Source organism: Camarhynchus parvulus, chromosome 2, assembly GCF_901933205.1.
Source record: "Camarhynchus parvulus chromosome 2, STF_HiC, whole genome shotgun sequence".
Classification (NCBI taxonomy): domain Eukaryota; kingdom Metazoa; phylum Chordata; class Aves; order Passeriformes; family Thraupidae; genus Camarhynchus; species Camarhynchus parvulus.
The window spans coordinates 150,975,722-150,998,528 of NC_044572.1; the positions used below are offsets into that span (position 1 = coordinate 150,975,722).

The window sequence follows — 22,807 nt, forward strand, 5'->3', positions numbered from 1 at the left end:
TGGAGGAGGAAGAGGAAGAGGAGGAGGAAGAACCCAAAACCACACGCAGGGCTCGGTAATTCCGCTTTTCCCACCTTTTTTTGAAATGTTTTCCCACCTTTTTTCTGGAATTTTCCACCTCTTTTCCCACTTTCCCCACCTTTTCCAGCATCTCCCACTTTCCCCAATTTTTCCTGCCGGTTTTTTTTTTTGCTTTTTCCAGCATTTTCTGCTTTTTTTGCTCCTTTTCCCGCCTTTTTCCTGCCCTGTTTCCAGGTGTTTTCCTGCCTTTTCCCCACCTTTTTTCTAAACTTTTCCTGCCTTTTCCCCAATTTTCTGGCCCTTTTTCCACCTTTTCCCAGCTTTTTCCCATTTTTTCCCACTTTTCCCACGTTTTGCACCTTTCCTACCTTTTCCCCAATTTTTTCCACCTTTTGCCCAATTTTTTCCACTTTTCCTGAGTTTTTTTCAGCTTTTCCCACCTCTTTTCCAGCTTTTCCCACTTTTCCATGGCTTTTTCCCATTATTCCCAGCTTTTCCCCCATTTCCCCACCTTTTCTCAAGTCTTTCCCAGCTTTTCCCTCTTCTTCCTACTTTTCCCAGGTTTTCCAGCATTTCCCACTTTTCCCCAGTTTTTCCAGCCGTTTTTTGCTTCTTTTCCCACCTTTTTCCTGCTTTTCCTGCCTTTATTCCATTTTTCTTGCCCTTTTCCCATTTTCCCACCTTTTCCCACCTTTTCCCCAATTTTCCCTTCCTTTTCCCACCTTTTCTTTCTTTTCCCCCAGTTTTCCCACTTTTTTCCCAGCTTTTTCCCATTTTTTCTCTCTTTTCTAAGTTTTTCCAGCTTTTCCTGCCTTTTCCCCTCACTTTCCCCCTTTTTTTCTCAACTTTTCCGTCCTTTTTCGCATTTTTCTGCCTTTTTTCCCATTTCCCAGCTTTTTTCCAGCTTTTCTCACCTCCTTTCCTGCCTTTTCCCACCTTTTCCTGCCTTTTTCCCAGCTTTTTCCCATTTTTTCCCACTTTTCCCACGTTTTGCACCTTTCCTACCTTTCCCCAATTTTTTCCACCTTTTTCCCAATTTTTTCCACTTTTCCTGGGTTTTTTCCAGCTTTTCCCATCTCTTTCCCCACTTTTCCACTTTTCCATGGCTTTTTCCCATTATTCCCAGCTTTTTCCTCATTTCCCCACCTTTTCCCAAGTCTTTCCCAGCTTTTCCCTCCTTTTTTCCACTTTTCCCACCTTTTCCAGCATTTCCCACTTTTTTTCCTCCTTTTTCCCCTTTTTCTGCTTTTTTTTCCTGCCTTTTTTCCAAGATTGGAAAACCCCAAAATTAAGGACGCCAAAAATCAGAAAAATCCCCAAAATTAAAGACCCCAAAATCTGAGAACCCCAAAAATCAGAACCCCAAAATTATAGACCCCAAAACCCGAAAAATCCCAAAAATTTTAAAAATCCCCAAAAATCCGAGAACCCCAAAATCTAAAAAAAATCCAAAAATCTAAGAACCACAAAATCAGAGACCCCAAAATTTGAGACTCCCAAAATCACAAAAAATCCTCAAATTAAAAACCCCAAAAGTCCGCATCCCGAAAATCTGAAAAATCCCCAAACTTAGACCCCAAAATCCCAAAAACCTGCAAACCCCAAAAAACCCAAATGAAAGACCCCAAAATCCAAAAAATCCCAAAAATCCAAGAACCCCAAAATCAAAAAAAATCCCAAAAATCCAAGAACCACAAAATCGGAGACCCCAAAATTCAAAACCCCCAAAATAAAAAAAAAAAATCCCAAAATCTGAGTACTCAAAAAATCCCAAGATTAAAGACCCCAAAATCCGAAAAATCCCAAAAATCCTCATCCCAAAATTCCCATTTTTTTCCATTTTTTCCCATTTTCCCGCCGTTTTTAATCCCTTTTCCCCTCAGAGCCCCGGCCCGGGGCAATTTCGTCCACCTCAACCTGAAGAGAAAATCGGAGAACTCAAAACCCCCAAAATTAAAGACCCTAAAATCCGAAAAATCCCCAAAATCCTCATCCCAAAATTCCTAATTTTTTTCCATTTTTTCCCATTTTCCTGCCGTTTTTAATCCCTTTTTCCCCTCAGAGCCCCGGCCCAGGGGCAATTTCGTCCGCCTCAACCTGAAGAGAAAATCGGAGAACTCAAAACCCCCAAAATTAAAGACCCTAAAATCTGAAAAATCCCAAAAATCCTCATCCCAAAATTCCCTTTTTCCCCATTTTTTCCCATTTTCCCGCCGTTTTTAATCCCTTTTTCCCTCAGAGCCCCGGCCCGGGGCAATTTCGTCCGCCTCAACCTGAAGAGAAAATCGTATTCCCGCGCATCCATGAGGGGAAAATTCCTCCGCAAACAGGTGAAACTTCCCAAATTTTTTATTTTGGCCATTCCCGACCTCTCCCCCGATGGAATTTTAGGATTTGGGATTTTTTTTTTCCAGGTTTGGAAGCAAAAATGGAGAAAAAAGTTCGGGGGCGGAGCCGACGTTTGCTTCCGGTGTGGCGGGAAAGGGCACTGGGCCTCGGAGTGCCGAGGTGAGCCCGGGCCCGGGGGTGCTGAGGGGATTTTTGGGATTTTTGAGGAGATTTTTGGGATTTCTGGGGGATTTTTGGGATAAAACAGCAGGAAAAGGGTGACGGGGGTTCTTTTCCATGGATTTTTGTGGGAATTCTGGTCACAGGGCAGGATGTGGCATCCTGGAGAAATTCCTGAGGAAATTGTGAGGTCAGGCTGGGGATTTTGGCGATTTCTGAGGGGATTTTTTTCTAGATTTTTTGGGATTTTTGAGGGGACTCTTGGGATTTCTGAGGGGATTTTTGGGATAAAAGAGCAGGAAAAGGGTGAGGGAAGTTCTTTTCCATGGATTTTTGAGGGAATTCTGCTCCAAGGGAAGGATTTGGGATCGTTCCAGGGGAAAATTGCATGATCAGACTGAGAAATTTTGGGATTTCTGAGGGGATTTTTGGGATTTTGGAGGGAATTTTGGGATTTCTGAGGGGATTTTTGGGATAAAACAGCAGGAAAAGGGTGAGGGGGGTTCTTTTCTGTGGATTTTTGAGGGAATTGTGGTCACAGCGAAGAATTTAGGATCATTCCTGGAGAAATCCTTGAAGAAATTGTGAGGGATTTTTAGGTATTTCTGAGGGGATTTTTTTGAGATTTCTGAGGGAATTTTGGGATTTGTGAGGAGATATTTGGGATAAAATGGTGGGAAAAGGGTGAGGGAGGGGTTTTTTTGCATGGATTTTTGTGGGAATTCTGGTCACAGGGGAGGATTTGGGATCGTTCCTGGAGAAATTCCTGAAGAATTTCCAATTTCTGGCTGGGAATTTTTGGAATTTCTGAGAGAATTTTGGGATTTCTGAAGAGAATTTTGGGATAAAAAAGCAGGAAAATTGTGATGGGGGAGCTCTTTTCCATGGAATTTTGAGGGAATTCTGGTCACAGGGAAGGATTTGGGATTGTCCCCGGGGGAAATTGCAAGGTGAGGCTGGGAATTTTTGGGATTTCTGAGGGGAATTTTGGATTTCTGAGGGGAATTTTTGTGGTTTCTGAGGAGATTTTTGGGGTAAAACGGCAGGAAAAGGGTGAGGGAGGTTCTTTTCCATGGATTTTTGTGGGAGTTGTGCGTGCAGGGAGGATTTGGGATCCTTCCTGGAGAAATTCTGGAGGAAATTGCGAGGTCAGACTGGGAATTTTTTGGGATTTCTGAGGGGATTTTTGGGATAAAATGGCAGGAAAAGGGTGAGGGAGGTTCTTTTCCGTGGATTTTTGAGGGAATTGCCCACGCAGGGCAGGATTTGGGATCATTCCAGAGAAATTCCTGAGGAAATTGCGAGGTCAGGCCGGGAATTTTTGGGATTTCTGAGGGGATTTTTTTCTGGATTTTTTGGGATTTTTGAGGGGACTCTTGGGATTTCTGAGGGGATTTTTGGGATAAAAGAGCAGGAAAAGGGTGAGAGAAGTTCTTTTCCATGGATTTTTGAGGGAATTCTGCTCCCAGGGAAGGATTTGGGATCGTTCCAGGGGAAAATTGCATGATCAGACTGAGAAATTTTGGGATTTCTGAGGGGATTTTTTGGGATTTCTGAGGGGATTTTTTGGGATAAAACGGTAGGAAAAGGGTGAGGGGAGTTCTTTTGCGTGGGTGTTTGAGGGAATTCTGGTCAAAGGGAAGGATTTAGGATCAGATTTAGGATCATTCATGGAGAAATATCTGAGGAAATATCTGAGGAAATTGTGGGAAATTTTGGGATTTCTGAGGGGATTTTTGGGATAAAATGGTGAGGGGAGTTCTTTTCCATGGAATTTTGGATTACTAGGTCAGGCCAGGAATTTTGGGGATTCCTGAGGGGACTTTTGGAGTAAAACAGCTAAAAAGGATGAGGCAGGTTCTTTTCCATGGAATTTTGAAGGAATTTTGTGCTCAGGGAAGGATTTGGGTTTGTTCCAGGGGAAAATTGCATGATCAGGCTGGGAAATTTTGGGATTTCTGAGGGGATTTTTTGGGATTTCTGACGGGATTTTGGGGATTTCTGAGGAGATTTTGGGGGTAAAACGGCAGGAAGAGGGTGAGGGGGGTTCTTTTCCGTGGATTTTTGAGGGAATTCTGCTCCTAGGGAAGGATTTGGGATCGTTCCCCGAGGAAGTTCCGCAGGAGAAGCCGCTCCTCACTCTGGAGGAAGTGGCCCAAAGAACCAATGGAGATTTTATCCCAGAAATTCCCGGTGAGAAACTGAATTTTGGAATTCCCAGAGAAAGGGTGGGAAATGAAAGGGGTTTGGACTCAAAAATTGGGATTTTGGCCTTAAAAATGGGGGATTTGGATGTTAAAATTGGGATTTTGGCTGCTAAAAATTTGGGATTTGGGCCTCAAAAATGTGGGGTTTGGGTCTAAAAATTGGAATTTTGGCCTCCAAAATCAGGATTTGGACATCAGAATTGGGGGGTTGGCCTCAAAAATCGGGATTTTGGCCTCAAAAATTTGGGATTCGGATGTTAAAAGGGGATTTTGGCCTGAGAAATTTGGAATTTGGGCATAAAAATCAGGATTTGAACTTTAAAATTTGGGATTTTGGCTGCTAAAAATGTGGGGTTTCGGCCTCAAAAATGTGGAGTTTGGGTCTAAAAATTGGAATTTTGGCCTCAAAAATCAGGATTTGGACATTAGAATTGGGGGGTTGGGCTCAAAAATTGGGATTTTGGCCTCTAAAAATTGGGACTTGGACCTCAGAAATTGGGATTTTAGCCTGAAAAAGGGGGATTTGGACCTTAAAATTGGGATTTTGACCTCTAAAAAACTGGGATTTGGACATTAAAATTGGGAATTTTTGTCCCTCTAAAAATGTGGGATTGGGATGTTCAGATGGGATTTTTACCTTCAAATTGGGATTTTGGCATCAGAAATTGGGATTTGGATGTTAAAATTGGGATTTTAGCCTGAAAAGGGGGGATTTGGACCTTAAAATGGGAATTTGGGCCTCAGAAAGGGGAGGGTTTATCCTAAAAAGGAAGTGAGTACTAAAAACCCAGGATTTGGGTTGATAAAAATGAGATTTACAGCCTCAAAATGAGGAATTTGGGCTCTAAAAATCAGGGATTTTTGCCCTAAAAATGGGAGATTTTGGTCTATAAAAATGTGAGGTTTTCCCTAAAAATATTCAGGTTTAATCCTAAAAAGGAAGTGGATCCTACAAATCAGGATTTGGGATCTAAAAATGTAGGATTTAGCCCTAAAAGTGACATTTTAGACCCTAAAACGTAATTTTGAAATTTCAGACCCTTAAATGGGATTTTTTTCCCCTTAAAAAAAATTTGGGTTAGATCCTAAAAATGGAAAATTTAACCTTAAAAATGAGGAATTTTTCCCCAGCAAATCCAAGTTTAGATCCTAAAACTGGGATTTTTCTCCCTAAAAACTGAGGTTAGATCCTACAAATGTGGATTTCCTCTCTGAAAATGCTGGAGTTGGCCCCAAAAATGACATTTTAGGGTTTAAAAATTGAATTTTTTATCTAAAAACCTGGAATTTTTTTGCTAAAATCCTGATTCTTTTTCCTTTTTTTCTCTCCAGATGGCTCCAACCCAGAGAATTCCCAGCTCGCCTTGGATTCCCTGGAATTCCCTCAGAATTCTCTGGAATTTTCCCCCCCCCCCCCATGGATCCCCTTTACCCCCCAAACCCCGATGGGACCGTCCCAGGTAAATCCCAGAGCAAATCCATGAAAAAAAACTCCAAAAAAACCCCAGAAAAAATTTCCCAAATTCCCATTTCTGCTGCTGAACCCCCAGATCCTCCTGAGGAGGTGCTGGAAGCTCTGAGAACGTTGGGATTCGATTCCTTCCGCCCTGGCCAGGCTGAGGCTGTCATGAGGGTCCTTTCTGGTGAGATTTTCCAGGGTTTTTCCCCTTTCCTGCCCTTTTTCCACCTTTTTCCCTCAATTTTTTTCTGCCCTTTTTCCTGCCCTTTTTTCCCATCTTTTTCCCATCCTTTTTTTATTCCCCACCCTTTTCCCCCCTCTTTTTCCTCCTCTTTTTTCCCCGCTTCTTCCTCATTTTCCCCCCTTTTTTCCCCTCCATTTTCCCCACCCTTTTTTCTTTCCATTTTCCCATTTTTTTCTTGTCCCTTTTCCCCCCACCTTCTTCTCTCCATTTTTCCCCCTTTTTTCCAAATCTCCTTTCCCCGTTCCATTTTCCTGCCCTTTTTCTTTCCATTTCCCACTCCTTTCTTGCCCCTTTTTTCCCACCTTTTTCCTCAATTTTTCTGCCTTTTTTCCTGCCTTTTTTCCCATCTTTTTTCCCCACCTTTTTTTATTCCCCACCCTTTTTCCTCCTCTTTTTCCCATCCTTTCCCCCCCTTTTTCCCCTCCTTTTTTTCCCCCTCCATTTTTCCTGCCCCTTTTTTCCTTTCCATTTCCCCACTCTTTTTTTCTTGCCCCTTTTTTCCCACCCTTTTTTCCCTGCCGTTTTTCCTGCCCTTTTTCCTTCTCTATTTCCCCACGTTTTCCTTATTTTTCCCCCCTTTTTTTCCCCACCCTTCTTTCTTTCTGTTTTCCCATTTTTTTTCTTGTCCTTTATTTCCCCACCTTCTTCTTTCCATTTCCCCCCTCTTTTTTCTCCATCTACTTTTCCCCTTCCATTTTCCTGCCCTTTTTTCTTTCCATTTTCCCCCTCTTTTTTTCTTGCCCCTTTTCCCCACCCTTTTTTTATTCCCCCACTCTTTTTCCTGCCCTTTTTCCTCCTCTATTTCCCCCATTTTCTCCCCTTTTTTCCCCCCTTTTTCCCCCTCCATTTTCCCCCCACCTTCTTCTCTCCATTTTTCCCCCCCTTGTTTCCAAATCTCCTTTCTCCCCTCCATTTTCCTGCCCTTTTTCTTTCCATTTCCCTCCTTTCTTGCCCCTTTTTTCCTCAATTTTTCTGCCATTTTTCCTGCCTTTTTTCCCATCTTTTTTCCCCACCTTTTTTTATTCCCCCACCCTTTTTCCTCCTCTTTTTCCCATCCTTTCCCCCCCTTTTTTCCCCCTCCTCTTTTTTCCCCCTCCATTTTTCCTGCCCTTTTTTCTTTCCATTTTCCCACTTGTTTTTTCTTGCCCCTTTTTTCCCCCCTTTTTTCCCTGCCCTTTTTCCTGCCCTTTTTTTCCCATCTTTTTCCCACCCTTTTTTTTATTCCCCACCCTTTTTCCACCTCTATTTTCCCCACTTTTTCCTCATTTCCCTCCCTTTTTTCTTTTCATTTTCCCATTTTTTCTTGTCCCTTTTTCTTGTCCCTTTTTCCCCATCTTCTTCTCTCCATTTTCCCCCTCCTTTTCCCCATCTCCTTTCCCCCCTCCATTTTCCTGCCCTTTTTTCTTTCCATTTTCCCTCTCCTTTCTTGCCCCTTTTTTCCCACCTTTTTTCCCATCTTTTTTCCCCACCTTTTTTTATTCCCCACCCTTGTTTTCCCCTCCATTTTCCTCACTTTTTCCTGACCTTTTTCTCTTCATTTTTCCTGCCCTTTTCCCACCCTTTTCCCCTCCTTTCCTTTTCCCTGTCCTTTTTCTTCCCACCCTTTCTCCCTCAGTTTTTCCTGCCCTTTCCCCTCCTATTTCCCTGCCATTTCCCCACCGTTTTTTCTACCCTTTTCTCCACCTTTTTTCCTTCTCTTTTCCTCTCCATTTTCCCATCCCTTTTTTCCTGTCCTTTTTCCTCTCCATTTTTCCTATCTTTTTCCCCCATCCTTTATTCCCTCACTTTTTCTCTTGCTCTTTTCCTGCCCTTTTTTCCTGCTCTTTCCTCACCCCCTCCATTTATCCTGCCCTTCTTTCTTTCCATTTCCCCACTCTTTTTTCTTGTCCCTTTTTTCCCACCCCTTTTTCCCTGCCCCTTTTCCCTCATTTTTTTATTCCTCACCCTTTTTCTCCTCCTTTTCCTCCTCTTTTTCCCTTCCTTTCCCCTCCTTTTCCCCACTTTTTTCCCCTTCTCTTTTTTCCCCTTCCATTTTTCCTGCCCTTTTTTCTTTCCATTTTCCCACTCTTTTTTCCTTGCCCCTTTATTCCCCCCCTTTCCTGCTCCTTTTTTCCTGCTCTTTTTTCCCTGCCTTTCTCCCCCACTTTTTTCCTTGCCTTTTTTCCCCTCTCTTTTTTCCCTACCTTTTTTCCCCTCATTTTTTCTCTGCCCTTTTTCCTGCCATTTCCCCCCTCTTTTTCCCTGCTCTTTTTCCCCCCCTTTCCCTCTCCTTTCTTTTCCTGCCCTTTTTTCCCCACTCTTTCTCCCTCGGTTTTTCCCACTCTTTTCCTCTTTTTTTCATGCACTTTTTCCTGCCCTTTTTTCTTGCCTTTCTCCCCATTTTTCCTTCCATTTTTGCCCACCTTTTTTTTGCCCTTTTTCCTTTTCCCCCCTCAGTTTTCCTGCCCTTTTTTCCCACCTTTTATCCTGCTCTTTTTCTCTCCATTTTTCCCATCCTTTTCCCACCCTTTTTTCCCACCATTTATTCCTTCTCTTTTTCTCCTGCTCTTTTTGCTGCCCTTTTTTCCCCACTCCTTTTCCCCTCCACTTTTCCTATCCTTTTTCCTTCCTTTTCCCCCACCCTTTTCTCCTCACTCTTTTTTCCTGCCCTTTTTCCCTCGGTTTTTCCCCTCAGTTTTTCCCACATTTCCCCATAGTTTTTCCCACCTTTTTTTCCCACATTTCCCCTTAGTTTTTCCTACCTTTTTTTCCCACATTTCCCCTCAGTTTTTCCTGCCCCTTTTCCCACATTTCCACTCAGTCTTTCCCTGACTTTTCCCCCACACCCTTTTCCCACATTTCCCCCTCACTTTTGCCCCCTTTTCAAATTTTCCCCTCCTTTTTTTCACCACCTTTTTCCCACATTTCCCCTCAGTTTTTCCCACTCTTTTCCCACAGTTCCCCTTCAGTTTTTCCTGTCCCTGTTTCCCCTTTTCCCCTCAGTTTTTTCTGCCCTTTTCCCCTCAGTTTTTCCCGCCCTTTTCCCCTCAGTTTTTCCCACCCTTTTTACTACATTTTCCCTCAGATTTTCCTGCCCTTTTCCCCTCAGTTTTCCCACCCTTTTTACTACATTTTCCCTCAGATTTTCCCACCCTTTTTCCCTCAGATTTTCCCACCCTTTTTCCCCCTTTTCCCCTCTCCCAACATCCCAAAATTCCCATTTTCCCCCAGGAATCTCCAGGCTGCTGCTGCTGCCCACAGGCTCCGGCAAATCCCTCTACTACCAACTTCCCATCATTTTTCCCATTTTTTTCCCTTCTCTTTTTACGCTGCTTTTTTTTTCCTGCTCTTTTCCCCACCCTTTCCCCCTCAGTTTTTCCCACCCTTTTTCCCTCAGTTTTTCCCACCCTTTTCCCCTCAGTTTTTCCTGCCCTTTTCCCCTCAGGTTTTCCTGCCCTTTTCCCCTCAGGTTTTCCCACCCTTTTTACTACATTTTCCCTCAGATTTTCCTGCCCTTTTCCCCTCAGTTTTTCCCGCCCTTTTTACTACATTTTCCCTCTGATTTTCCCGCCCTTTTCCCCTCAGATTTTCCTGCCCTTTTCCCCTCTTCCAACATCCCACAATTCCCATTTTTCCCCAGGAATCTCCACACTGCTGCTGCTGCCCACAGGCTCGGGCAAATCCCTGTGTTACCAACTCCCCGCCTTCCTCTACCACCGCCGGTCCCCCTGCATCTCCATCGTCATCTCCCCCCTCGTCTCCCTCATGGACGACCAGGTATTCCCGCCATTCCTCCTTTTCTTGGGGATATTTCCCCTCACAAAATCCCAAAAAAACCCCACAATATTCCCACTCCCAGGTTTCCGGCCTCCCCTCAGCTCTCAAAGCCGTCTGCATCCACTCCAACCTCACCCCATCCCAGCGAAGCAGCCATTAAAAAAGTGAGTGAAATCCTTTTCCCTCTGTTTTTCCCTGTTTCCCCACCCTTTTCCCTGCATTTCCCTTCACTTTTTCCCGCCCATTTTTCCACTTTTCCCCTCAGTTTTTCCTGCCCTTTTCTCCACCTTTTTCCCTTTAGTTTTTCGCTGTTTTCCCCACCCATTTCCCCACACTTCCCTTTGCTTTTTCCCACCCATTTTTCCACTTTTCCCCTCAGTTTTTCCTGTCCTTTTCCCCACTCTTTCCCCCTCAGTTTTTCCCACTCTTTCCCCCCATCTTTTCCCCTCAGCTTTTCCTGGTTTCTCCTGCTCTTTTCCCTGCCCTTTCCCCCACATTTTCCCTCAGTTTTTCCCTGTTTTCCTCTACATTTTCCCTCAGTTTTCCCTGCCCTTTTCCCCGCAGTTTTCCCTGGTTTTCCCACCCATTTCCCCACATTTCCACTCAGTTTTTCCCACTCTTTTCCCCTCAGTTTTTCCTGCCTTTTCCCCCACATTTTCCCTCAGTTTTTCCCAGTTTTCCCCCATATTTTCCCTCAGTCTTTCCTGCCCTTTTCCCTGCCCTTTTCCCCTCAGTTTTCCCTGCCCTTTTCCCACATTTTCCCTCAGTTTTCCCGTTTTCCTCCACATTTTCCCTCAGTTTTTCCTGCCCTTTTCCCCTCAGTGTTCCCTGTTTTTCCCACCCTTTTCCCCACATTTTCCGTCAGTTTTTCCCACCCTTTCCCCCACATTTTCCTTGTCTCTCCTGCTCTTTTCCCTCCCCTTTCCCCCTCAGTTTTTCCTGCCTTTTTCCCCACATTTTCCCCTCAATTTTCCCTGTTTTCCTCCACATTTTCCCTCAGTTTTCCCTGCCCTTTTCCCTGCCCTTTTCCCCTCAGTTTTCCCTACCCTTTTCCCACATTTTCCCTCAGTTTTTCCCACCCTTTCCCCCACATTTTTCCACTTTTCCCCTCAGTTTTTCCTGCCCTTTTCTCCACCCTTTTCCCCTCAGTTTTTCCCACTCTTTTCCCCTCAGATTTTCCCTGTTTTCCCCCCCCTTTTCCCCACATTTCCCTTCACTTTTCCCCGCTCATTTTTTCACATTTTCCCTCAGTTTTTCCCATTCTTCTCCCCTCAGTTTTTTCCCACCCTTTCCCCCACATTTTCATTGTTTCTCCTGCTCTTTTCCCTGCCCTTTCCCCCTCAGTTTTCCCTGTTTTTCCCACCCTTTTCCCCACATTTCCCCTCAGTTTTTCCCACTCTTTTCCCCTCAATTTTTCCTGCCTTTTTTCCCCACATTTTCCCTCCGTTTTTCCCTCAGTTTTTCCCACCCTTTTCCCCACTTTTCCCCTCAGTTTTCCCTGCCCTTCCTTCCTTCCTTGCTTACTTCCTTCCTTCCACTTTTTCCTTAAAAAAATCCGGAATAATCCCCGTTTCCCACCAGGTCAGGAGCGGCCGAGCCCAAATCCTGCTGCTTTCCCCGGAATCTGTGACGGGGTCAGAATTTTTTTCCCGCCTTTTCCGCCATTTCCCTCCCGTGGCTTTCGCCTGCCTGGACGAAGCTCATTGCATCTCCCAATGGTCCCACAATTTCCGACCCGCTTACCTCAGGGTCTGCAAGGTGAGGGGAAAAAACCTCAAAAACCTTGGAAAATCCCAAAAAATCCCCCAAAATCTGGAGTTTATACCCAAAATTCCAGGTTCTCCGGGAGCGTTTGGGCGTTCGGTGCTTCCTGGGCCTCACGGCCACGGCCACGGTGGCCACGGCTCGGGACGTGGCAGAACATTTGGGGATTCCCGAGGGAAATTCCACCGTCGGCACCTTCGGAATTCCCGAAAATCTGCGGCTCTCCGTGTCCCTGGAGGCCGACCCGGATCAGGTGCGTGCAGATTTGGGATCGTTTTGGGGGGAAAATCCCCATTTTTAGGGTTTTGAACAAATTCCACATTTGTTGAGGGAACAGCCCCATTTTTAGGGCCTAAAATTGTGGGTTTTGGGATTAATCCCACTTTTTTTGAGGGAAAAATTCTATTTTTTGGGCCTAAGGCCATATTTTCTGAAGGAAAATCCCCATTTTTAGGGCTTAAAACTTCATTTCTGGGGATTAATCTAATATTTTCGGAGGGAAAAGTTCACATTTTTAGGGCCTAAAATGGCATTTTTTGGAAGAAATGCCACATTTTCTGAGGAAGAAAATCTATATTTTCAGGGAAAAAATTCTTTTTTTGGGATCGATCCCACGTTTTCTGAGGGAAGAATTCTCCTTTTAGGGCATAAAACTGCATTTTCTGAGGGAAAATCCCCATTTTTAGGGCCTAAAATTGTGGTTTTTGGCATTAATCCCACTTTTTCTGAGGGAAAATTCTGTTTTTGGGCCTAAGGCCATATTTTCTGAAGGAAAATCCCCATTTTTAGGGCTTAAAACGTCATTTCTGGGGGGCTAAAATTGTATTTTTGCATCTACCCACATTTTTGTGGAAAATCTTAGCACCTAAATGGCTTTTGGGGAAATTCCCAATTTTCTGAGGACCCTATTTTAGGGCCTAAAATTGTATTTTTGGCATCAATCCCACATTTTCTGGGGGAAAATTCCCCATTTTTAGCACCTAAAATTGCTTTTTTGGGAGTATTTCCACATTTTCTGAGGGAAATCCTTTTTTTGGGCCTAAATTGCAGAATCCCTATTTTCAGGGCCTAAAATTTCATTTTTTGGGATTAATGCCACATTTTAAACAACCCCACATTGTTTTAGGGGAAAAATTCTATTTTTAGGATATAAAATTTTTAATCACATTTTTGGGAAAAGTTCATTTTAGCCTAAAATCGTCAATTCTCTTTTCTGAGGGAAAATCCCCGTTTTTAGGCCTCAAATTGCATTTTTGGGAGAAATCCCCTTTTTACGAAAAGTTTTTTGAGGCCTCATAAATTTTTGGGATTAATTCCCATTTTTGAGAGAAGTTCCTTTTAGCCTCAAATTTTTTTTGACAAATTCCACATTTCCTGAGGAAAAATTTTTTTGTGATAGTCCCATATTTTCTGAGGGAAAAAAAGTTTTTGCAACGAATTTTTTCTGAGGAACATATTTAGGCCCAAAATGGCATTTTTGGGATCAATCCATCACATTTTCTGATTTTTTTAGGGCCTAAAATGGCATTTTTTGGGATCAACCCCACATTGTTTTAGGGAAAAATCCTCATTTTTAGGGTATAAAATTTCATTTTTTGGGCTTAATGGCACATTTTCTGAGGGAAAAATTTCATTTTTGGGGCCTAAAATTGCATTTTTAAGGTGGAATTCCACATTTTCTGAGGGAAATACCACATTTTCAGGAAAAAGATTCTTTTTTGGGGGGATCAATCCCACATTTTCTGAGGGAAAATCTCAATTTTTGGGTTTAAAATTACTTTTTGGGATTATTTCCACATTTTTTGAGGGAAAATCCTTTTTTTTAGGGCCTCAAGTTGCATTTTTTTTTGTGAAATCCCACAATTTTCTGAGGGAAAATCCCCATTTTTAAGGCCTAGAATTGCATTTTTTGGAAGTAATCCCGTTTTTTCTCAAAGTCCACATTTTTGGGACCTCATTATTGCAATTTTTGGGATTAAGTCCACATTTTCTGAGAGAAAAAATTCCTTTTTAGGGCCTCAAATTGCTTTTGTTCGGACAAATTCCACATTTCCCGAGGGAAAAATTCTATTTTTGTGATTAGTCCCGTATTTTGTGAGGAAAACAATTTCTTTTTTTGCAACGAATTCCACATTTTCTGAGGGAAAAATCCCCATTTTTAGGGCCCAGCCTCAAATTTTTGTGAAAAATCCTCATTTCTTAGGGCATAAATTGCATCTTTTGGCATCAATCGCACATTTTCTGAGGGAAAACCGCTGGTTTTAGGGCCTAAAATGGCATTTTTTGGGATGGATCCCACATTGTTTTGGGGAAACATCCTAATTTTTAGGGTATAAAATTTCATTTTTTGGGCTTAATGGCACATTTTCTGAGGGAAAAATTTCATTTTTGGGGCCACATTTTGGGTGCATGTGGATCCACATTCGGAGGAGTTTTGTTACTTTTGAGGGCTGATTTTAGGGCCTAAATTTTTTTCCACAATTTTTGAGGAATCCCCATTCCTTTTTTCATTTTCTCCCACATTTTTGGGACCTCATTATTGCAATTTTTGGGATTAATTCCACATTTTCTGAGAGAAAAAGTTCCTTTTTAGGGCCTCAAATTTTTTTTTGGACAAATTCCACATTTCCAGAGGGAAAAATTCTATTTTTGTGATTATTATTACTTTGTTAAGTACACATTTTTTAGTCCCAATTTCCATATTTTCTGAGGAAAAAACACATTTTAGGGCCCGCCTCAAATTTTTGTGAAAAATCCTCATTTCTTAGGGCATAAATTGCATCTTTTGGCATCAATCGCACATTTTCTGAGGGAAAAGTCCACATTTTTAGGGCCTAAAATTGCATTTTTTGGGATCAACCCCACATTGTTTTAGGGAAAAATCCTCATTTTTAGGGTATAAAATTTCATTTTTTGGGATTAATGGCACATTTTCTGAGGGAAAAATTTCATTTTTGGGGCCTCAAATTGCATTTTTAAGGTGGAATTCCACATTTTCTGAGGGAAATACCACATTTTCAGGAAAAAGATTCTTTTTTGGGGGGATTAATCCCACATTTTCTGAGGGAAAATCTCCATTTTTTGCCTTCAAATCCCCATTTTTTGGGACAAATTCCCCATTTTTCTGCCCTAAAATCCAATTTTTGTGGGGAAAAAACCCCAATTTTTTGGGGGAAAATTCCCAATTTCCCCTTTTGTTTTTCCCCCTGCAGGGCGTGCTGCGGGTGCTGCGCGAGTGGAGCCGGGAGAATTTTGGGAATTGCGGCGATTTTGGGAATTCTGTGATCGTTTATTGCACGCGCAGGGAGGAGAGCGAGCGGCTGGCGGCGCTGATCCACAACGAGTTCCCTGAGGTGCCGGGGACAAAAACCCTGAAAGGTGGGGGAATTTGGGGAAAAATGGGCAAAACTGGGGGGAAAAAAATCAGGGAAAATTGGGGGGAAAATGGGCAAAAGTGGGGGAAAAAATCAGGGAAATTTGGGAAAATTTGGGGAAAAAAATTGGGGAATTTTGGGGAAAAGTTGGGAAAATCAGAGAAAAAAATGGGGAATTTTGGGGGGAAAATTAGGGGGGAAAATCAGGAAAAATTGGGGAGATTTGGGGAAAAATTGGGGAATTTGGGGGGAAAATGGGAAAAATTGGGGGAAAGAAAATTAGGGAAAATCAGGAAAAATTGGGGAGATTTGGGGAAAAATTGGGGAATTTGGGGGGAAAATGGGCACAATTGGGGGAAAAAAATCAGGGAAAATCAGGAAAAATTGGGGAATTTTTGGGGGAAAATGGGCAAAATTGGGGGAAAAAATCGGGGAAAATCGGGGGAAAATGGGAAAAATTGGGGCATTTGGGGCAAAATTGGGGGGAAATTTGGGAGAAATTTGGGAAAATCAGGGGAAAAAATAGGGAAATTTGGGGAAAAGTTGGGAAAATCAGGAAAAAAATGGGGAATTTTGTGGGGAAAAATCAGGGATAATTGGAGAAAAATTGGGGCATTTTGGGGGGAAAATGGGAAAATATGGGGGAAAAATCGGGGAAAATAGGGAACAAAATTGGGGAATTCTGGGGGGGAAATGGGAAAAATTGGGGGGAAAATTGGTGAATTTTGGGGGAAAATGGGAAAAATTGGGGGAAAAATCAGGGAAAATCAGGAAATTTGGGAAAATAATTGGGGAATTGTGGGGAGAAAATGGGAAAAATTGAAGGAAAAAATCAGGGAAAATTGGGGAATTTTGGGGGAAAAATGGGAAAAATTGGAGGAAAAAATCAGGGAAAATTGGGGTGAAAATCAGGGAAAATCAGGAAAAATTGTGAAATTTTGGGGGGGAAATCGAGGAAATAATTGGGGGGGAAATCGAGGAAATAATTGGGGAATTTTGGGGGGAAGTGGGAAAAATTGAGGGAAAAATTGGGGAAATTCGGGGAAATAATTGGGGAATTTTGGGGGGGAAATGGGAAAAATGGGGGGAGAAAATCAGGGAAAATTGGGGGAAATTTGGGAAAAATTTGGTGAATTTGGGGAAAAAGTGGGAATTTTGGGGGAATTCGGGGAAAAAATTGAGAAATATTGGGGGAAATTGCAGAGAATTTCAAAAAAATTTTGGAGGATTTAGGGGTGAAATCGGGGGAAAAATTGGGGAATTTTGGGGGGAAAATGGGAAAAATTGGGGGAAATTAAAATTGGGGGGGAAGTTGGGAAAAATTTGGGGAAAGTTGGGAAAATCAGGAAAAAATCGGGGAATTTTGGGGAAAAAATTGGGGAATTTTGGGGAAAATGGGAAAAATTGGGGGAAAAATTGGGGAATTTTGGGGGGAAAAGGAAAAAATGGGGGAAAAATCAGGGAAAATTGGGGAAATTTAGGGAAAAAAGTTGGGGAATTTTGGGGGGAAATGGGAGAAATTGGGGCCAAAAAATCAGAGCAAATCAGGAAAAAAATTGGGGAATTTTGGAGGGAAAAAATCAGGGAAAATCCGGGAAATTTGGGGAAAAATTTGGGAATTTTGGGGGGATAATGGGAAAAATTGGGGGGGGGGAATCAGGGAAAATTTGGGGGAAATAGGAAAATTTGGGGAAAAAATTGGGAAATTTTGGGGAAAATTGGGGGAAAATTTGGGGAAACATTGGGAAAATCAGGAAAAAATGGAATTTGGGGGAAAAAATCAGGGACAATCTGGGAAAATGGGGTATTTTGGGGGGAAAATCAGGGAAAATCTGGGGAATTGTGGAAATTTTGGGGGAATTTCATGTCATTTCAGGGAAAAATGGGGGAAATTTTGGGAAAATTTGGGGGGAAAATCAGGAAAATTTGTGGAATTTTCAGAAAAATGGGGAAAAATTTGGGAAAATTTGGGGAATTTTGGGAAAAATGGGGTAAAAATCGGGAAAATTTGGGGAATTTTGGAAAAACCGAATTTTGGGAAAAAATGGGGTAAAAATGGGGAAAAATTGGGGGGAAAATCAGGAAAATTTGTGGAATTTTCAGAAAAATGGGGAAAAATTTGGGAAAATTTGGGGAATTTTGGGAAAAATGGGGTAAAAACCGGGAAAATTTGGGGAATTTTGGGAAAAATGGGGTAAAAACCGGGAAATTTGGGGAATTTTGGAAAAATCGCGTTTTGGGAAAAAATGGGGTAAAAATTGGGAAAATTTGAGGAATTTTGGGGAAAACATGGGGGAAATTGGGAAAATTTGGCAGAAATTTTGGGTAAAAAATGGGAGAAAATGTGGGGAATTTTGGGAAAAAAAGGGAAAAAATTGGGGGGAAAGAGTGGAAGTGTTGGGGCAATTTGATGTCGTGCGTGGGTGAAGCACTGAGGGCAAGGCCCGGCCTGTGCCTTGCAGGGCCCGCGGCGCTGCAGCGCCGTGCCGCAGGCCACGCTGGGGCTCAGCCCCGGTAGCGGCGCCCACTGGCGCAGCGCTGACTCGCTGGCCGTCACCGGTGGGTGCTGTGCGCCACGGCCTGCGTGGGCCTGGGCATCCACTGCGGCCGCGTCAGGGCCGTCCTGCTCCACGGCGGCACCGCCTGCGCCGAGAGCTTCCTGCAGCACGTGGGCAGGGCCGGCAGGGACGGGCAGCCGGCCCGGGGACACCTGTGTCTGCACAGCGGGGTGAGGAGAGGGGATAATGGGGAGAATGGGGCAGGGACGGGCAGCCGGCCCGGGACACCTGTGTCTGCACAGCGGGTGAGGAGAGGGATAATGGGGAATAATGGGGGCAGGGACAGGGGGACACCTGTGTCTGCACAGCGGGGTGAGGAGAGGGGATAATGGGGGGAGAATGGGGCAGGGACGGGCAGCCGGCCTGGGGACACCTGTGTCTGCACAGCGGGGTGAGGAGAGGGGGTAATGGGGAATAATGGGGGCAGGGACGGGCAGCCGGCCCGGGGACACCTGTGTCTGCACAGCGGGGTGAGGAGAGGGGATAATGGGGAATAATGGGGGCAGGGGGGGCAGGGACGGGCAGCCGGCCTGGGGACACCTGTGTCTGCACAGCGGGGTGAGGAGAGGCGATAATGGGGAGAGAATGGGGGAAGAGCGGGAAAATTTGACAGAAATTTAGGGGGAAAAATGTGGGAAAATTCAGGGAGAATTGGCGAAAAAATTGGGAAAAATCTCAAAAAAATTGGGGGAAAATTGGGGAAAAAATTGGAGAAAAGTTGGGGAAATTTGGGGGAAGTTTGGGAAGAAATTGGGAAAAAATCGGAAGAAAATATGGGGAAATTTGGGGGAAATAGGGAAAAAATTGGGGGAAAATTGGGAAAAGATTGGGAAAAATTTGTGGGAAAATTGGGGGAAAATGGGTAAACATTGGGGGAAAATCAGGAAAAATTTGGGAAAAATTGGGGGAAATAGCAGGAAAAAATCAGGAAAAATTTGGGGGAAAATCAGAAAAATTTGAGGGAAATTTTGGAAAAAAGTAGAAAAATGGGGGGAAATTTGGGGAAATTTTTGGGAAAAATTGGAGGAAAATCAAGGGAAAATGGTAAAAAATGGTAAAAAAATCAGGAAATTTTGGAGAATTTTAGAGGAAAAATGGGGAAAAGTTAGGGAAAATTTGGAAAAAACTGGGAGAAAGTTGGGGGAAAATCAGGGAAAAATTGGGAAAAAATGAGGGAAAATTGTGGGAAAAATCAGGAAAAATCTGAAAAAAATAGGGGGAAATTGGGAAAAAGTTGGGGGAAAATTAAGGAAAAATTGGGGAGAATTGGGAAAATGGAGAAAAGTGGGGGGAAAATCAGGAAAATTCAGGGACAATTGGGAAAAACTTGAGGAAAAATGGGGGAAAATTTGGGAAAAATAGGGGAAATTTGAGGGAAATTGGGGGAAGTAGGGAGAAAATTGGGGTAAATAGGAGGAAAAATGGCAAAAACACTGGGGAAAATTCAGGGAGAAATTGGAGGAAAATCACAAAAAATTGGGGAAAAAACTGAAAAGATTTTTGGGAAATTTTGGCAAAAATTGGGGAGAAAATAGGGGAAAAATCAGGGGGAAAATGTGGGAGAATTCAGAAGAAAATAGGGGGAATTTTGGGGGAAATTTGGGAGAAACTGGAGAAAAAATTGGGAGAAAATTGGAGAAAAAATGGCAAAAACATTGGGAGAAAATTGGGAAGAAATTGGGGGAAAATCACAAAAAAAATTGGGCAAAAATTGTGGAAAATTGAGAAGATTTTTTTGGAAATTTTGACAAAAATTGGGGAAAAATCAGGGAGAATTTCAGGGAAAATTGGAAAAAATTGGGGGAAAAGATTGGGAAAAATGAGAGAAAATTTGGGGGAAATTTTGGGGAAAATTGGGGAAAAAGCAGGGAAAAATTAGAGGGGAAATTGGGAAAGAAATTGGGAAAAATTGCAAAAAAATGAGGGAAAAATTGGGAAAATGTGAGGGAAATTTAGGAAAGAATAGGGGAAAAATGGGGGAAATTGGAGAAAAATGGGGAAAAATCTCCAAAAAATGGGGAATATTGGGAAAATTTGGGGAAAATTTTGGAAGAAATTGGGAGAAAATTGGGGAATTTTGGGAAAAATGGGGAAAATTTGGGGAATTTTGGGAAAAATGGGGGAAAATGTGGAAAATTTGGGGAATTTTGGGAAAAATGGGGAAAATTTGGGGAATTTTGGGAAAAAATGGGGAAAATGGAAAATTTGGGGAATTTTGGGAAAAATGGGGAAAATTTGGGGAATTTTGGGAAAAAATGGGGAAAAATTGGGAAATTTTGGGGAATTTTGGGAAAAAATGGGGAAAATTGGGAAATTTTGGGAAAAAATGGGGAAAATTGGGAAAATTTGGGGAATTTTGGGAAAAATGGGGAAAAATTGGGAAAATTTGGGGAATTTTGGGAAAAAATTGGGAAAATTGGGAAATTTTGGGGGAATTTGGGGAAAATTGGGAAATTTTGGGAAAAAATGGGGAAAATTGGGAAAATTTGGGGAATTTTGGGAAAAATGAGGAAAAATTGGGAAAATTTGGGGAATTTTGGGAAAAATGGGGAAAATTTAGGGAATTTTGGGGAAAAAAGATGCAAAAAATTTGAATTTTTTGTGAAAAAAAGTGGAATTTTGGTGTAAAAAAAGTGAAATTTTGGTGGAATTTTGAGGGATTTGGTCCAAATTTGGGGTTTTTTTTTGGGGGAAAAATTCCCCAAATTGTAGATTTGGAATTAATTTGGGATTTTCTTTGCCCAGGGTGAGGATTTTCTGGAATTGCGTCGCCGCATCCATGAAAACTCCGTGGATTTCTGGGCGGTCAAGGCTTTGGTGCAGAGAGTTTTTGCTCCTTGTCAATGCCCAGAAATTGCGGGGCAAAATCCGGAAAATTCCCAGGTTTGGATCCCAAAAATAGAGAAAAAAAGGGAATTTTTAATGGGGAAAAATTGGAATTTTTGGGTTTTTTTTCCGTAGGAAAATTCAAAAATAATCCACCCAAAATTGGGATTTTTAATGAGGAAAAATTGGAATTTTTGGGGATTTTTTGTCCAGGAAATTCCAGAGAAATTCAGGAAAATTCTCAGGTTTGGATCCCAAAAAATGGTTAAAAAAGGGAATTTTTAATGGGGAAAAATTGGAATTTTTGGGGTTTTTTTTCATAGGAAATTCCAGGGAAATAAAAAAAAATCCACCAAAAATTGGGATTTTTAATGAGGCAAAATTGGAATTTTGGGGTTTTTTTTTCTCCACAGGAAATTCCAAAATATTGGGGATTTTTATTGAGAAAAATTGGAATTATTGGGGTTTTTTTCCATAGGAAAATTCAAAAAAAATCCACCAAAAATTGGGATTTTTAATGAGGAAAAATTGGAATTTTGGGGTTTTTTTTTCTCCACAGAAAATTCCAAAATATTGGGGATTTTTAATGAGAAAAATTGGAATTTTTGGGGTTTTTTCCGTAGGAAAATTCAAAAATAATCCACCCAAAATTGGGATTTTTAATGAGGAAAAATTGGAATTTTTGGGGATTTTTTCTCCAGGAAATTCCAGAGAAATTCAGGAAAATTCTCAGGTTTGGATCCCAAAAAATGGTTAAAAAAGGGAATTTTTAATGGGGAAAAATTGGAATTTTTGGGGTTTTTTTCCATAGGAAATTCCAGGGAAATAAAAAATCCACCAAAAATTGGGATTTTTAATGAGGCAAAATTGGAATTTTGGGGTTTTTTTTTCTCCACAGAAAATTCCAAAATATTGGGGATTTTTATTGAGAAAAATTGGAATTATTGGGGTTTTTTTTTCCATAGGAAAATTCAAAAATAATCCACCCAAAATTGGGATTTTTAATGAAGGAAAATTGGAATTTTTGGGGTTTTTTTCTGCAGGAAATTCCAGAGAAATTCAGGAAAATTCCCAGGTTTGGATCCCAAAAAATGGTTAAAAAAAGGAATTTTTAATGGGGAAAAATTGGAATTTTTGGGGTTTTTTTTCCATAGGAAAATTCAAGAAAATTCAAAAATAATCCACCAAAAATTGGGATTTTTAATGAGGAAAAATTGGAATTTTGGGGTTTTTTTTTCTCCACAGGAAATTCCAAAATATTGGGGATTTTTATTGAGAAAAATTGGAATTATTGGGGTTTTTTTTTCCATAGGAAAATTCAAAAATAATCCACCCAAAATTGGGATTTTTAATGAGAAAAAATTGGAATTTTTGGTTTTTTTTTTCCATAGGAAAATTCAGGAAAATTCAAAAATAATCCACCCAAAATTGGGATTTTTAATGAAGGAAAATTGGAATTTTTGGGGTTTTTTTCTGCAGGAAATTCCAGAGAAATTCAGGAAAATTCCCAGGTTTGGATCCCAAAAAATGGTTAAAAAAGGGAATTTTTAATGGGGAAAAATTGGAATTTTTGGGGTTTTTTTCCATAGGAAAATTCCAAAAAAATCCACCCAAAATTGGGATTTTTAATGAGGAAAAATTGGAATTTTGGGCGTTTTTTCCCGAGAAAAAATGGAATTTTTAACGAGTAAAAAATGGAATTTTGGGGGTTTTTTCCCCCATAAATTTTGAATTTTTCCCGAGAAAAAATGGAATTTTTAACGAGTAAAAAATGGAATTTTGGGGTTTTTTTTCCCAGAAAAAATGGAATTTTTAACAAGTAAAAAATGGGATTTTGGTTGGTTTTTTTTCCTGGAAAAAATGGACTTTTTAATGAGTAAAAAGGTGAATTTTGGGGGTTTTTTCCCCAGAAAAAAAATTGAACTTTTAACCAGTAAAAAATGGAATTTTGGGGTTTTTTTTCCTCCGGAAAAAATTTTGAATTTTCAACAAGTAAAAATGGAATTTTGGGCTATTTCCCGCAGAAAAAAATGAATTTTTACCGAGTAAAAAAGTGAATTTTAGGGTTTTTTTCCCGGAAAAAATGAATT

At 41.6% G+C, this 22,807-nt stretch overlaps 1 protein-coding gene across 1 annotated transcript in view; it reads left to right on the forward strand.

Annotated features, from left to right (window-relative positions):
* RECQL4 (RecQ like helicase 4) overlaps positions 1-22,807 on the forward strand; it is a 101,295-nt gene that overhangs the window by 17,052 nt on the left and 61,436 nt on the right. The window contains 14 exon segments of the mRNA XM_030964784.1: positions 1-55; positions 2,261-2,351; positions 2,436-2,470; positions 2,506-2,529; positions 4,615-4,722; positions 6,069-6,196; positions 6,287-6,379; positions 10,059-10,195; positions 10,278-10,348; positions 11,764-11,953; positions 12,033-12,212; positions 15,172-15,337; positions 17,895-18,061; positions 20,637-20,774. Coding sequence (XP_030820644.1) covers positions 1-55; positions 2,261-2,351; positions 2,436-2,470; positions 2,506-2,529; positions 4,615-4,722; positions 6,069-6,196; positions 6,287-6,379; positions 10,059-10,195; positions 10,278-10,348; positions 11,764-11,953; positions 12,033-12,212; positions 15,172-15,337; positions 17,895-18,061; positions 20,637-20,774 — 1,583 coding nt within the window.